General features: G+C 31.8%; 1 protein-coding gene across 2 annotated transcripts in view; it reads left to right on the top strand.

The window, feature by feature from the left end:
* LOC142333833 (phospholipase DDHD1-like) overlaps nt 1-13559 on the top strand; it is a 62681-nt gene that overhangs the window by 26453 nt on the left and 22669 nt on the right. For both annotated transcript variants that reach the window (XM_075381384.1, XM_075381383.1), the window contains exon 4: nt 2712-2856. In XM_075381384.1, coding sequence (XP_075237499.1) covers nt 2712-2856 — 145 coding nt within the window. The remainder of the gene's footprint in view (nt 1-2711; nt 2857-13559) is intronic.

Genomic DNA, 13559 nt, shown 5'->3' with positions numbered 1-13559 from the left:
AAATGAATTATCAGAAAGGGAAGCATGGTTGTCTTGATTTATAATGTGTTCAGAATTTGGTCATGTACTACATCATTGATAACTTTACTAGAACCTCCTTTTTAAAATTTTTTTTATTAGTTAAAAGTTAATCATGCTTTTCTCTCACTTTCATTTGTGATTATAATATATTATGTATTAGTTTAGTTGTGGATTCATATATACAGTAGGTTTTTAAACTTTGGTATGTATGATTGCAGTTTTTTGTGTGTAATGTATTTTTGAACTTTGATTGAGAGTGCCAAGTAATAAATAACATCTAATACCTTTAGAAACATACAGTATTTTTTTATCTTTTATTGGAATAAATTTAAGAAAAATTTCTAATTTTTATTTTAGGCTAAAAATATGGTATTTTATGTATTTATTTATTTTTGTCATAGCAGTTAGTAGGAAGCTTTTTTTTTCATGAGAAGTGAATGAAAATAGTTGATAATTTTGCTTAATTAACCAAATGTAACGTGCTGTAAAATATTAATAAAAAAGGATTTTTTTTTTGATAGTTCATAATGTTAAGGGAATTTTTTTGAAGTTGTTGTTAACATATTTATTGCTAATACACTGTAAAAAAAAAAAATTTTGAAATTAATTCTATAATTAACTAATACAACAAAAATTTTTTTTGCAAAATAACTAATGAATTAAAAAAAATTGTGAACGTGAATATTAAAAATAATTTTTTAGTGAACAATAAAAATAATAATAGTGTATATTTTTTAAAAATTATTACTCATTCTAATTAAATGCCTGTTAATTATAATTTTATGGGTTCTATAAATAATAATTAAGTTGATAAATCAATTTCATTTTGCATTCATGACCTCGTTTTATAACTTATAACAATGATATTCTAGAACATAAATTAAACAATCATCAATAAAAAAGATGTGTCATAGATTTCTGATTTGCTAAAAAACATCATTCAAGTAAAAAAACATTCATTTAACGTAATTAAAAAAGAGAAAAAAGTGCACTAATTTTTAATTCTTATTCTACTAATCCAAATACGTGTAAAAAGATAAGAAACATTTTCTGTGCTATCAGTAGCTATGATGTACGGTTGATTTAATATAAACTATAACCAATAAAATATTTGTACAGATGAATTTTTAAAAAAAATAAATTATAGCTGCCATTTTATTCGTGTATGTAAATTGGAAACAATATTATTTTTAAAAATAATATTGTTTAAATTAAATCTAGTTTCACATTTTAGTTGTTAAACAATTACTGTCAGTAAACACTGGGGAATAGTATGTATAATTAAATAAATAATATAAAATATATATATATATATATATATGTATAGTAACAAAAATATTAATTTATAAATCAACAACAGTACTTATAAATTTATAAGGTCTGTTCAGAAAATAACCGAACATTTTTAATTTCATGTCAATGGAGATATTTAGTATTATGCAGTTGGCAGGATTGTGTTCTGCATAACCTCCTCTGTAACCACATGTTCTTGGATTGTAATATCGTTTATTTTTTGTTTTATTATATGAGTGCAACTTGTTTAAGTATTAGTAGCGATTTTTATAATGTGCAATTTTCAGAAGTAACAATGCAACGTAAAATTTTGCATGAAACTGGGGAAAACTTTCACAGAAACATTCCAACTTTTGAAACAGCTTACAGAGATGATGTTTGGGTTGTATGCAATGTAACCAATGGTTTTTATGATCTAAAAGTGGTCGTCAGTCAATTGAAGATGACTCTGGATCAGGGAGGCCTTCGACTCAACTGATGACTCCTGTGTTCAGAAAATTAACGATCTGGTGCATGCAAATAGTTGATCAACTGTCAGAGAACTTGAAGATGAGGTTAGCATCTCAATTGAATCATGCCATGACATATAGATTGAAAAATTGAACCTGCATCGAGTTGCAGCAAAGTTTTTTCTTCGTTTGATGACTGAACGGCAGAAAGAATATTTGAGTGGATGTTTATTGGCAACTTCTTAAACAAGCCGATGACGATGAAACATTCATGCAAAGGATCTTAACGGGCTTAAAAACGTTTTACTCAAATAACAATAACACAAAAACTTAATGATATATCAACAATCCAAGAAAATGTGGTTACAGAGGAGGTCGTGTGGAACACATTGCTGCCAACTGTATATCACTGAATATCTCTATTGGCATGCAATTAAAGATGTTCGGTTATTTTGTGAACAGACCTTGTATAACAACTGTTGTAATATAAACAGTTGTTCGCTACAATTTCACGTTTACATATTTAGTAATAATTAAAAATACATCAATTAAAATTGTTTTTTAAAAAGAGATTACTGATCTTCATGATGGAGTGGTAGCGTTTCAGCTTTTCATCTGGAGGTACTGGGTTCAAATCCCAGTCATCTTTTGTATTCTACAAAATTTTCATATTCCCTTGAATCACAAGGTTGCTGCTTCTGGGTTTTAATTAATTTATGTAGCAAACCTTTGCGTTGTATTTTAAGATATAATTTTTTAAAAGTTGCTTTGAGAATTTTAAGATTTAATTAAGTAAAAGTTATCAATAGAATAGAAGTGTAAGGGACCTTTCTTATAGGTCTAGATGTGTTGTAACACTGTATAATGCAAAATATATCTTGTGTGCAAGATATTAATTCTTGTTTGCAAGTTACAAAATATTTATTTATTTTTTATTGTTTAAACTAGGTACAGGATCAAAATTACTACGTGGGTATAAAGAGATTGCGACTGATATAGACCGTCCTAGAGATATTACACATTTAGTTTTTGTTGTTCATGGAATCGGTCAGAAAATGGATATTGGTGGACGGATATTACACAATACATCACTGTAAGTTATTAAGTTCCAAAAATTATCAATTTTATGTGTAAAGTACATTTATTTATATTTTATACAATGGGCAGCTATGGAGTGGTTCAGTGTTTGCATATATTACCATTTGGATGGCATTCAGCAATTTACAGCAGCATGCAAATTAATCCCAACACAGATGTTATTCAATAAAAAGAACTTTATTTAGAAAAAAAGCATTCTCGTACAATTTGTGAATGTCTAGTAATTAATATGTCCGTTTTTGTTGTTAATCACATCACGTACATGATTTGCCATCAATTCAGCAAGTGTACTACACACTTTTTGATTTCTACATTATGAAACCAGGCCAATGGGATTGTTTTAAAGTTCAGTTTTTGTATACAATTAATTTTTTACACTTGTTTTTTTACTCTTGCCCAAAGATTTCTAATTGGGTTTAACTCTGGGGAGTTGCCTGGCCATGGAGTGCTTAAGCGTTTTGTTCTTCAAAATATTTGTCCACTTCTTTGGCAGTATGGCGTGGCACTAAATCTTGTTGGAACATTCCTTTGCCTTGTGGGAATTTGTTTTGAAGTTTTGTCACAACTCTTTCCTTGAGAATCCTGATATATCAATCACTTTTCAACATAGCATCTACCAGAAGTAATGAACAAAGGCCTTCAAATGTGAAACAAAAAATTTTTTCTGAGGATATTTAACTGATTGTTGGATATGAACTAATGATGTATTTTCTAACATATTAGCATATCAGCAGCAGGAACCCTTTGCTGCTGAAAATAGAAATGTGACTCTGAAAACAAAATTTTTCCAGTCTTCTTCGGTTCAGTTAGCATATGCTTTGAACCACAAGAGCCTTGCTTTTTTGTACATTGCTGGTGTTAAAAGCTAGTTTTTAGCTGGCTGATGACTTTTCATCCAGCCAGCGTCTTAACAGTTGGCTTATTAAAGTTGGCGTCTTAACAGGGTATCATGAGTAAATCTGTTCCTCTGGCTGCTAATTATCGATTTAAGTCCACAGCAGATAAATTTGAATCAAGTTTACTTTTTCTCACTTTGATCCTGTGTAGGAGAAATTTTTCTTTTACAGCCACATTTGCCTTTCCTTTGACGTGAAAAGGAACCAGTTTTTTAAATTATTTTGAAATAGCATTTACCGTCCGTAGTTCAACACCACATTCAAAAGTTATTTATCATTGTGTCATACTATTATACTTAAAAAGAGAAATGATTTTTGAACATTTTCTTGGAGTTATGTCAGTTATTATATATTCAAGACCCACAGAAAAAAAAATACAAAAATATGATTTTTTAATAAAAACTGAAATAAACTTTCATAAAATTTTGTTTATAACATGAAAATTGCTAAATAACCAAAGAATAACCTCAAATTACACAAAGAATAGGTATTGCCAAGCAGTGTAGCCACACTAAAAATATATGTAAACAAAAAATTCCCTGTGTTGACATTAATTTTTATGCCATTGCATACTTAGTTGAATTATGGCTCATTAACAATTTTTTTAACATATTTAGCCATTTATTAATAATCATCAATTATTGCTTTTTATAAAATATTTGACCATCAGTGATGTACTCGATTTTGCATCATTAAGAGATATGAACAATTAGTGACCTGTATCTACCAAGTTATGTACTATCATTGCTCCCTCCTCCATAGAAGTATTACGATGTTTGCAGTACCTTATGTCACTTCAGTAGGCCACATGTTATCTTACTGTTACTTACAAATCATTGCATTGCAGAACAAGATTTTGTGCTATTTAGTCATTGGCATTCTAAGTAATAGATTAATGTATGTTATGCATTTAACATGCCTATCTGAAGGACTGTAACTTAAAACTTCCTGGATCTGATTGAGTTGTGCTGAGAGCAAGGATTTTTGCTTCCACTGTCCACAGTAGATTTCATCTATTGTCAGTACTACTTTTAAGCAGTCATTTGGCTCTAGTTGATTTACTCTATGAGATACTATTGTCTATTGATGAGCAACCACCAGAGAAGCATTGTCCAGTCTGGACCACCTACTATATGACAGGGGAATACAGGTATGGCCTGTGAAGACACAAGATAGAGGGCGTTTTTAGTGAAATTGGTCCGAGGAGATAGAGCTTGTCCCAACTAGTATAGGTTTGGTGTCTGCCCTAGGTGATAAGGATCAATCAGATTTGAGTTTCATCGGTATCTTGCGAACAAGCATTGTCAAGCAAAAAACCCCATGACTGAGCACGCCTGCTTTCTTGTTTGGATTGCACGTTACAGTTTCTTGAAAGTATCATAACAAAGTATTTATAGTCTCTTCTCTTGCAAAAAGTCAACCAACAAAACCGTTTCCTTATCTCAGAAGACAGTGCACATATTTTTTTTTGTTGAAATGATGGTTTTGGACTTTTCTTTTTTTGGAGATGTTACAAGTCGCTATACTATGGATTGCTGTTTGGATTCAGAAATAGTGTGAGAGACCCAAATCTTGTCACCAGTTATTTGGCCCAAAAAATTGTCACCTTCATTTTCTTATCTGGTAAGAAAAGACTGACCCAAGTCTAATTGCTTAACCCACCGGGTTGGTCTAGTGGTGAACGCGTCTTCCCAAATCAGCTGATTTGGAAGTCGAGAGTTCCAGCCTTCAAGTCCTAGTAAGGCCAGTTATTTTTACACGGATTTGAATACTAGATCGTGGATACCGGTGTTCTTTGGTGGTTGGGTTTCAATTAACCACACATCTCAGGAATGGTCGAATTGAGACTGTACAAGACTACACTTCATTTACACTCATACATATCATCCTCTGAAGTATTATCTGAATGGTAGTTACTGGAGGCTAAACAGAAAAAAGAAGAAGTAAGTCTAATTGCTTGGTTTTGTGAACATCCATCAACATTTTCGGCACCCAATGAGAGCAGAATTTGTGATAGCCTAAGTTTTGTGTTATGATTTTATTTACAACTGTTTGTGAAATTTGAGAGAACTCAATAATAATGAAGAAATTGTAAACCATTTATTCTTTAATTTTTTCATCCATTCTCATTAAATCATTATTCAAGATGGACGGATGCGCACTCCTTTGGTCTTCATACTCATTACTGTATCCCTCATGGAACTGCCATACCCACTTAAAAAGGGAAATTATCCTGTTTAAAAATCATACAACTGCCCTGATTTCACAATCAGTGAGATTCTTGATTGACTTATATTTTAAACAATGTTTAATCAAATGTAAACAAACATTTCTGTGTTTGTAATGGTGACTGTCAAAAGCCAACAAATGAGAGAATGTTATGCGCATGCTCAGAGTTGCAATCCCAATGCTACAGCAGTGCTAGAAGTAAACGTAAAACTTTTTATTGCTTAAAATAAAAATATTTAGAAGCTTTTTAAAGTATCTCTCATTAACCCTAATTTGTTAACGGATTTATTTGTGATAACACTGGTCAACATGATTTTTGTCTCGTTTGAGTACCAACAGGTGTACTTAATGCAGTCTTTTATCCTGTTTTCAAATATGTATTCGGAATTTCTCCTTCACCCACAGTTTTTTTGTTATATTAATATATTTTATAACTTTTTTCATCCATTTGCCCATTGTCAAGTAAAAGCTCCTAGAGCATTGTAAATATGATGGAACCAAATGAGCTAACCCAAAGGGTAGCGTGGCTACTGTTGTGCAGGTTGAGACATGTATAGAGATGTATAAACCTAATCTAGTGTAGCACACATTCATCAGAGCAATGCCAGTTGTGAGATAGTAGTGAATCAGTAAACACTCATTGTGAGTGCTTTGTGTGTCTGAATTATTTTGTGTTACATTTTTACAACTTTATTTATTTTAATTAGTCATTAGTTACAAAATGCCTAGAGTTTATTTAAATCATCCTAACAATTTTTGTTATGTATGTGGTGAAGTGACGCTTAAGTCCCAAAGGTGAAATCTTACTCCATTACTAAAAAAGTGTTATGAACATTATTTTGGGTGCAAAATCGGGGATCTAACAAGGGCCTGGACCCCTCATATCCGTTGTTTATTGTGCTCTAGGCTTCTCATTGCATGGAAAAGTGGCACACGCCACGTGCCAATTGCTATCCCTATGATCTGGAGGGAACCCAAAGATCACTCTTCAACTGTTATTTGTGCTTAACAAACATTAAAGGGTTTACATCAAAATCAAAACATACAGTGGTATACCTTAACTTTCAATTTGCAATGAGACCAGTTCCACACTACAAAGAATTGCCCATACCAAAGCCTCCAGAATATGTGACATTAGATGAAGAGAGCTCAGAGTCTGATGGAAGTAAGGAAGAAAAAGAAACAGATTCTGTTGATACAACTTTTGAAAAAAGAAGTATATCTGAGCCTCATTTACTGACTCAAGAAAATCTTTAGTTATCTATGAAGATTTAGTTATCAAAAAACTGTCTGAAATGCTTGCTTCCCTGCTAAAAGCACCGAATCTTCTTAAAAAGCATACAAAGATACATACTTATTGTAATCTCATTCTGAATTTAAAGAACATTTTTCTGGAGAAAATAGCTGAGTGTTTTGTAATGACATTTCTTTTCTTATGGAGACACTTTGTAATGAACATAACCCAACAGAATGGTGCTTGTTCATCAATTCCTCTAAAGTTAGTTTAAAAGCTGTGCTTCTGCATAATGACAATAAATTCCCATCAGTACCTTTGGCTCACTTTGCTAGTATGCTAGTATGAAAGAAACATATGAAAACTTTAAAGCTTCAATATGCAGTGTATGAATGGACTATTTGTGGCGATTTGAGGCAATTGCACTTCTTCTTGGTCTGCAGCTTGGTTACACAAAGTACTGTTTTGTGTGAATGGGATAATAGGTACAGAAAAAAAACATTTCATTATAAAAGTAAGGCCTAAATGGGAATCGCTCATTTCTGAACAGAAAAATGTGAAACATGACCCATTTTGTAAACCTAAAAATGTGTACCTACCTTTGTTACATATCAAACTAGAATTAATGAAGAATTTCGTCAAGGCCCTGGACAATACTCCTCGTTTCATGTACTTAAAACATAACTTTCCTAAAATTAGTGATGCAAAAATTAAAGGACTATTTAGGTCCACAAATACAATCACTAAAGCTTGATGAAAAGTTTGAGGAACAATTGAATCCACTGGAGAAAGCAGTTTGGCAAGCATTCAAAAATGTTACTCAGATTTTTTTGGGAAATTGAAAGGTGGAAAATTACCATGATATTGTCAACAATATTATAATATATTATAAAAATTTGGGTTGTAATATGTCTGTAAAAGTTCACTTCGTGCACTTGCATCTAGATTTCTTCTCGGAAAATCTTGGTGCGATGAGCATGGGGAACACTTTCATCATGAGATTTCACCTATGGAAAAGAGGTATCAAGGCAAATAGAATCCTAATATGCTGGCCGATTATTGTTGGATCATCAAGAGGGATGCTTCTCAGGGAAAATAGAGCAGAAAATTTTCATTTCTTACTTTCTAGGCGAGTCAAATGTTTGAATATAGTGTAGTTAGGATGCAGAAAGTATTTAAATGTTTAAAATTATAAATACCTGTCCCTCGGAAACCTTGCATGATGGGGAAAAACTGATATCATATTTCAATTCAGGAGAAAAATACGATTAGAATCGCATGTTTTTCTTCCCGAGACAAAAAAAATTCTTTTTTGTTTCCCAGTGTAATTAAATTATATTAAATATCTTCCTATAATAATTTTGTTTTTTAAATAGTAGTATTATTATTATTGTTAAAAAAACATTTTTATGATGTTTCAGTATAGGTTTGTTGAAATATGTTGAAATTAGGAAATATGTGCGTGATTGGATCTTTGGAAAAAGTAATCATACTTCTTGTTGTAGGTATTAATATATATTAAAATTTTAATTTTATTGTAATCAATGAAGTCGAAAAAGTTTCAGGACTGTTTAAATAAAAAGATTGTTATTGTGGTTTACTTTTTAAGTACCTCTATTTATCCTGATGTATTAATACATTCTACAGCTGTAAAATAATCTAATTTCTTTTTACAATTTTTTTCAACATCTCTTGAATTTTGCTTTCTGTGCCTTAACAGATAACTTGAGACAGTTAGATCTGAATTTTATTCAACTTTTTGGCACCTAGATTATAAAATATTAGTGATTTTTTTCTAATTGGGTTACCATTTATCTGAAATTCAACAGAAAATAAAAAGTTTTTTTTATATTAATTACTCAAAATTTTTGTTTTTGACTCATAAAAATTCTGATTTAAGGTTTTTTTTCTGTATAAAAAATGAAATTATATATAAAGAATTTTTTTAATGCTGTATATGTGCTATTATTTTAAAAAAATAATTAAGATATTTTGCTTTTGGTAATCAAAATACGAGGGTTATTTTTTTCTCAAGATCCGATCGGTCACAAAATTAAAACCACAGTGAAAGTAAAAAATTTGTTATTTGTAACAAGTACTTACATAGTTATGCTATTTCTCTACATAGTCGCCACCCCGATTTAGACATTTGTCGTAGCGTGGTACCAACTTTCCAATACCCTCGTCATAGAATGGAGCTGCCTGTGTTTTCAGCTGTTTCTATGCACGCAGTTTGCGGTACTGAAGTCTCTCACTCACAATGGTGTAGAGAGCTGATCTTGAAATTTCAGGAATGAATCACTCAATACAGAAATTGTGAACTGACGATTTTCTCGAATTGCTTCATCCACTCGCTCAACGAGATCATCGGTTGACACTCGCTTCCTTCCCTGATCGCCTGCATCATGAACATCTGTACGTCTGTTTTAAAGTTCTTGCATCATTGTCGCACTTTGCTGTCACTCATTGAAGTTTCATCGTACACATTACTTATTCGTCGATGAATTTCAGTCGCATTACACCATAGCCGCATTCAGCCTGAAGAAATCGAATTACCACATGCACTTCACACTTGGCAGGAGATGCTATTGTTGTAGACATGTTTACGTGCTAGCTGCGTGTTCAGAACTAAACAAAGTGATGTATCCATGCTAGGACACATATGCACAAAGGTTCATCCGATTTTTGCGCGGGTTTTTATTTCACGACCGATCGGACCTTGAAAAAAATAACCCTCGTATACTATTTTGTTTATTATTTATTATAACTGTCATGATTGTAGGTGATCTGGGCAAATCTTACCTTTAAATAATTTTTATTTATTAAATGAAATGTATATGCTAGTTGTTTAGAACACAGCAGTTAATGAAGTCATTCGATTCATGTCCAAATCATTATTACTTTATGATGAAGTACTGTATTATTTATCATATTTGTATACATCAACTATTCAAAGTTTAATGAAATTTTATTTTAATTAGCTGAACCATCATTATTCAGGGTGTTAAACTTAGATTGGCCCCATCATTTAGTTTAGTCTATAAATAATAGTTTACTGGCAAACACTTAAATAGTAATTTACAGACAGTGTTGAAAATTATGTCCATCCACTTCCTGGCTGCTCTTGTTAGCTGTACCCTTTTTCCTGGATGGCATTGGTAATGTTTCTCTTCAATTTCTGCAAGATGTGTGGATTGCTCCAATAAAAAATTTCTTGTATGTAGCCCCACAGAATGAAGTCTGGACTAGACAGTTCAGGGGATCTTGATGACCACAATTCTTTAGAAATGAGTCTTCCAAAAAAAAAATCTTGTAGCATCTCCATAGAAGCTATTTGACCATAAATCAGCTGTTTGGCATGTGGCTTCCTGTTGCTACCAGCAGTCACTCATTTTCTTGCAGTAAGGCTAAGAACTTGTTGGATCATTTCTTAGTCGATGGCAGTATCCATAGTTTTTCAAAACACAATGATCCTATTATTTTGTTGCCTTGAAACAGCACACATTACGTCTATTATTTGTGGGTGTATGAGAAATTCAAAGAAAATGTGTAAAACCTAGGTGAAACCATGCTTCATCTGTAATAGACCTTTGATCTAAAATGCCAAATGTTGCCTCTAATGAAGTTCTTGAACCATTGACAGCAGTGAACCCTTTTAGCATAATCAGCATTAATTAACTTGTGGAAAACCTGTGTTTGATATGGATAATATTTCAGCATTATCCTCACTACATTGGGGGCTGAACCTAGTGATACGTTCTTTTCCTGATTAATCTCTGCAAAGATTTATGAGGGGATCTGGTAACTTCTGCCATAATGCCCTGAATTGATAGGTGCACATGTTAACAGTCAACCAAAAACACTTTCTACTGAACACTTTTACTTAGGTCTGTTCAGACTTAATTAAACACTATTCCTCTGTGTTTCTTTGATGTTTTATAAGAGTAGTTGAAGCATGGTTTACCATTACATGCTAGGACCAAACAGTGGTTGATGCTGGGTCAGTGAAAGCAAAAATGGTTTCACTTGCAGGAAAAGTTTTGGCCTTTTTTTTTTTATTCTCATTTTACTGTCCATGTAGACAACCTGGAAAAAGATTGGGCCATCACTGGGGAATATTATACTTCATTACTGGACCAATTGAAGGCTGCTATCCGGTCTAAACTGGTCAAAAAGATTTTGCTCTTTCACCATAATAATGCACCTGCATATACGTCTTCATGATTGATGTTTTAAAGTGCTTCCACATGTGGCATATTTACTAGATTTGGCTGCTGGTGATTATCTGCTCTTTCCAAACCTGAAAAAAAATGACTTGCTGGACAATAATTTACTTCATCTGATGAGTAAAACTGAATGAACCGTTTCTTTTTTAGAATTAAGTAAATCACGTTATAATGAGTATATTAGAAAGTTGTAAAGTTGTTGGTCTAAATCTTTTAAATACTTGTTTACATAATTGCCATCCAAATTTAGGTACTTTTCATATCTGTGAACAAGTTTTTGAATACTCTCGTCATAAAACTTTGTTGCCTGTGATTTAAACCAGGTAATAACACCTTTTTTCAACTCCTCATTATTTTCAAATTTGTGGAAGCCTAACCTATTGGTTACGATTTCATGCAGCACTGTTTGTGATAATGTGAGGAAAAAATTTGGATATTTTTTCAACAATTTTCTTATGAATTGATGATTTTCTTGAATTTTCACATCAACACTTGCAACAAGTTCACCTGTGACAATTGAGGGTCAATCACTTCTTTCATTATCGTGAATGTTTGTTCAACCTATCCAAAAGATGCAGTTCACTATTGTCTTACCGCACTGTCAGTCATGATATTTCCTCTATATACTGCACAGTGTTCATAATATATTTCAGAACTAATAAGTTTTTTTTGTGTGAAGGGAACAGATGACAGCACAGACTTCACACTGGTGGGATTTTCTATGACAACAGCCATTTCGAATGAGAGTTTTTTTCGAATGAGAGGAAAAAATCAAGTTAGCGATATTTTCAGTAATAAGACTAGAACTTTACTGAACCAGTATATTTATCTCTGCAAAGATAGAATCATTACCTCCATGCACAATACCATGCAACACTGAGGACTGGAAGTTAATCTCTGAATAGCTTTTGTATTTTCTTTATCAGGCTAAGGACTTTTTGAATGACTCTTGTAGGTCCTAAACAACACAGTCGTATTCAAAACAAAGCATCCCATACTAGCTTTGTAGAAAAAGGGAGAAGTAATTTCTTATTGCCTTCTTTACTGTGCTGAATAAACTTGTAAACAACTTAATGTTAGCATGTTATATCATCTATGTTATGTTAAAGTATAGGTGATGTTCATCCATGTGAACAATAGTTAGATTTTATTCATCATAGGAAGAATATACGGTTCTTTGTAGCCAGTCCTGGAATATTTTGACTCCTTGAAACAGCTTTTATTATTTTTTTTTCTTAGTATTTTTTATGAATTTTATTACTTTTTGCTATGAAATGAAAAAGTTCTCATAATACATAAGATGTTGTAATATTAAAATAGCAGTCTTTAAATTCCTAAAATTTCTTTGATTTCCATTGATCTAATTTCTTTGTTATATTGATTTTATATAATTTCATAAACTATTAAAATAACTTCTTTATTAATTCAGTAATAGTGTAGGATTAAATTTTCATTTCATTGCCTGTAATAGGCTTATATTATTTTTAAACAAAAATAATTTTGAAAAAATGTAAATGCTAAATATTATTCAGCATATAAAATGAGAGAATTATTTTAGCAATTACAAGCCATGTTTTTAAAGTAAGGTCTGTTTTGAATTTGCTGCCTATATATGCTGAACAAATAGATGATGCTTGCATAGCTGTTATTTCAATCAATAGTCAGCTTTAGCAAAAATAGTTTATCATTTTGTAGTTAGTTGTTTACATTCATCCTCTTAGTGCTACAATTTATTATCCCACCAAGTATGAACTATGAGAAGTAATTCGATTTTTGATTGGAACAAAGCATTCTGCGGCTGAAATTCAGAGGTAAATTTGTGTGACATTTACAGGGTGACTAAAATGAATGATGTTAAAGTAAGGCAGTAGTGCCGTTCATTTTGAGAAGAGTGAATAAACATTCATGATAAACGTAGCAAAGATAGTGATAACAGATGATTTGATGAAAAGTTAATGAAAAAATTTGAGAAAACTAGCACTTTACCATGTCACAATCGTCTTTGATGTTTCATGATTTTTTATGTATGAAGTTTTGACTGAAAAATTTACCTATAAAAATTTGTCTGCCTGATGTATGGCAAAAATGTTAATCGACACACACACATGTGAAT

The sequence above is a fragment of the Lycorma delicatula genome, chromosome 13, assembly GCF_047948215.1.
Source record: "Lycorma delicatula isolate Av1 chromosome 13, ASM4794821v1, whole genome shotgun sequence".
Taxonomy (NCBI): domain Eukaryota; kingdom Metazoa; phylum Arthropoda; class Insecta; order Hemiptera; family Fulgoridae; genus Lycorma; species Lycorma delicatula.
The sequence above is the reverse complement of the archived record's forward strand: the minus strand, read 5'-3'. Positions and strand labels throughout refer to the sequence as shown.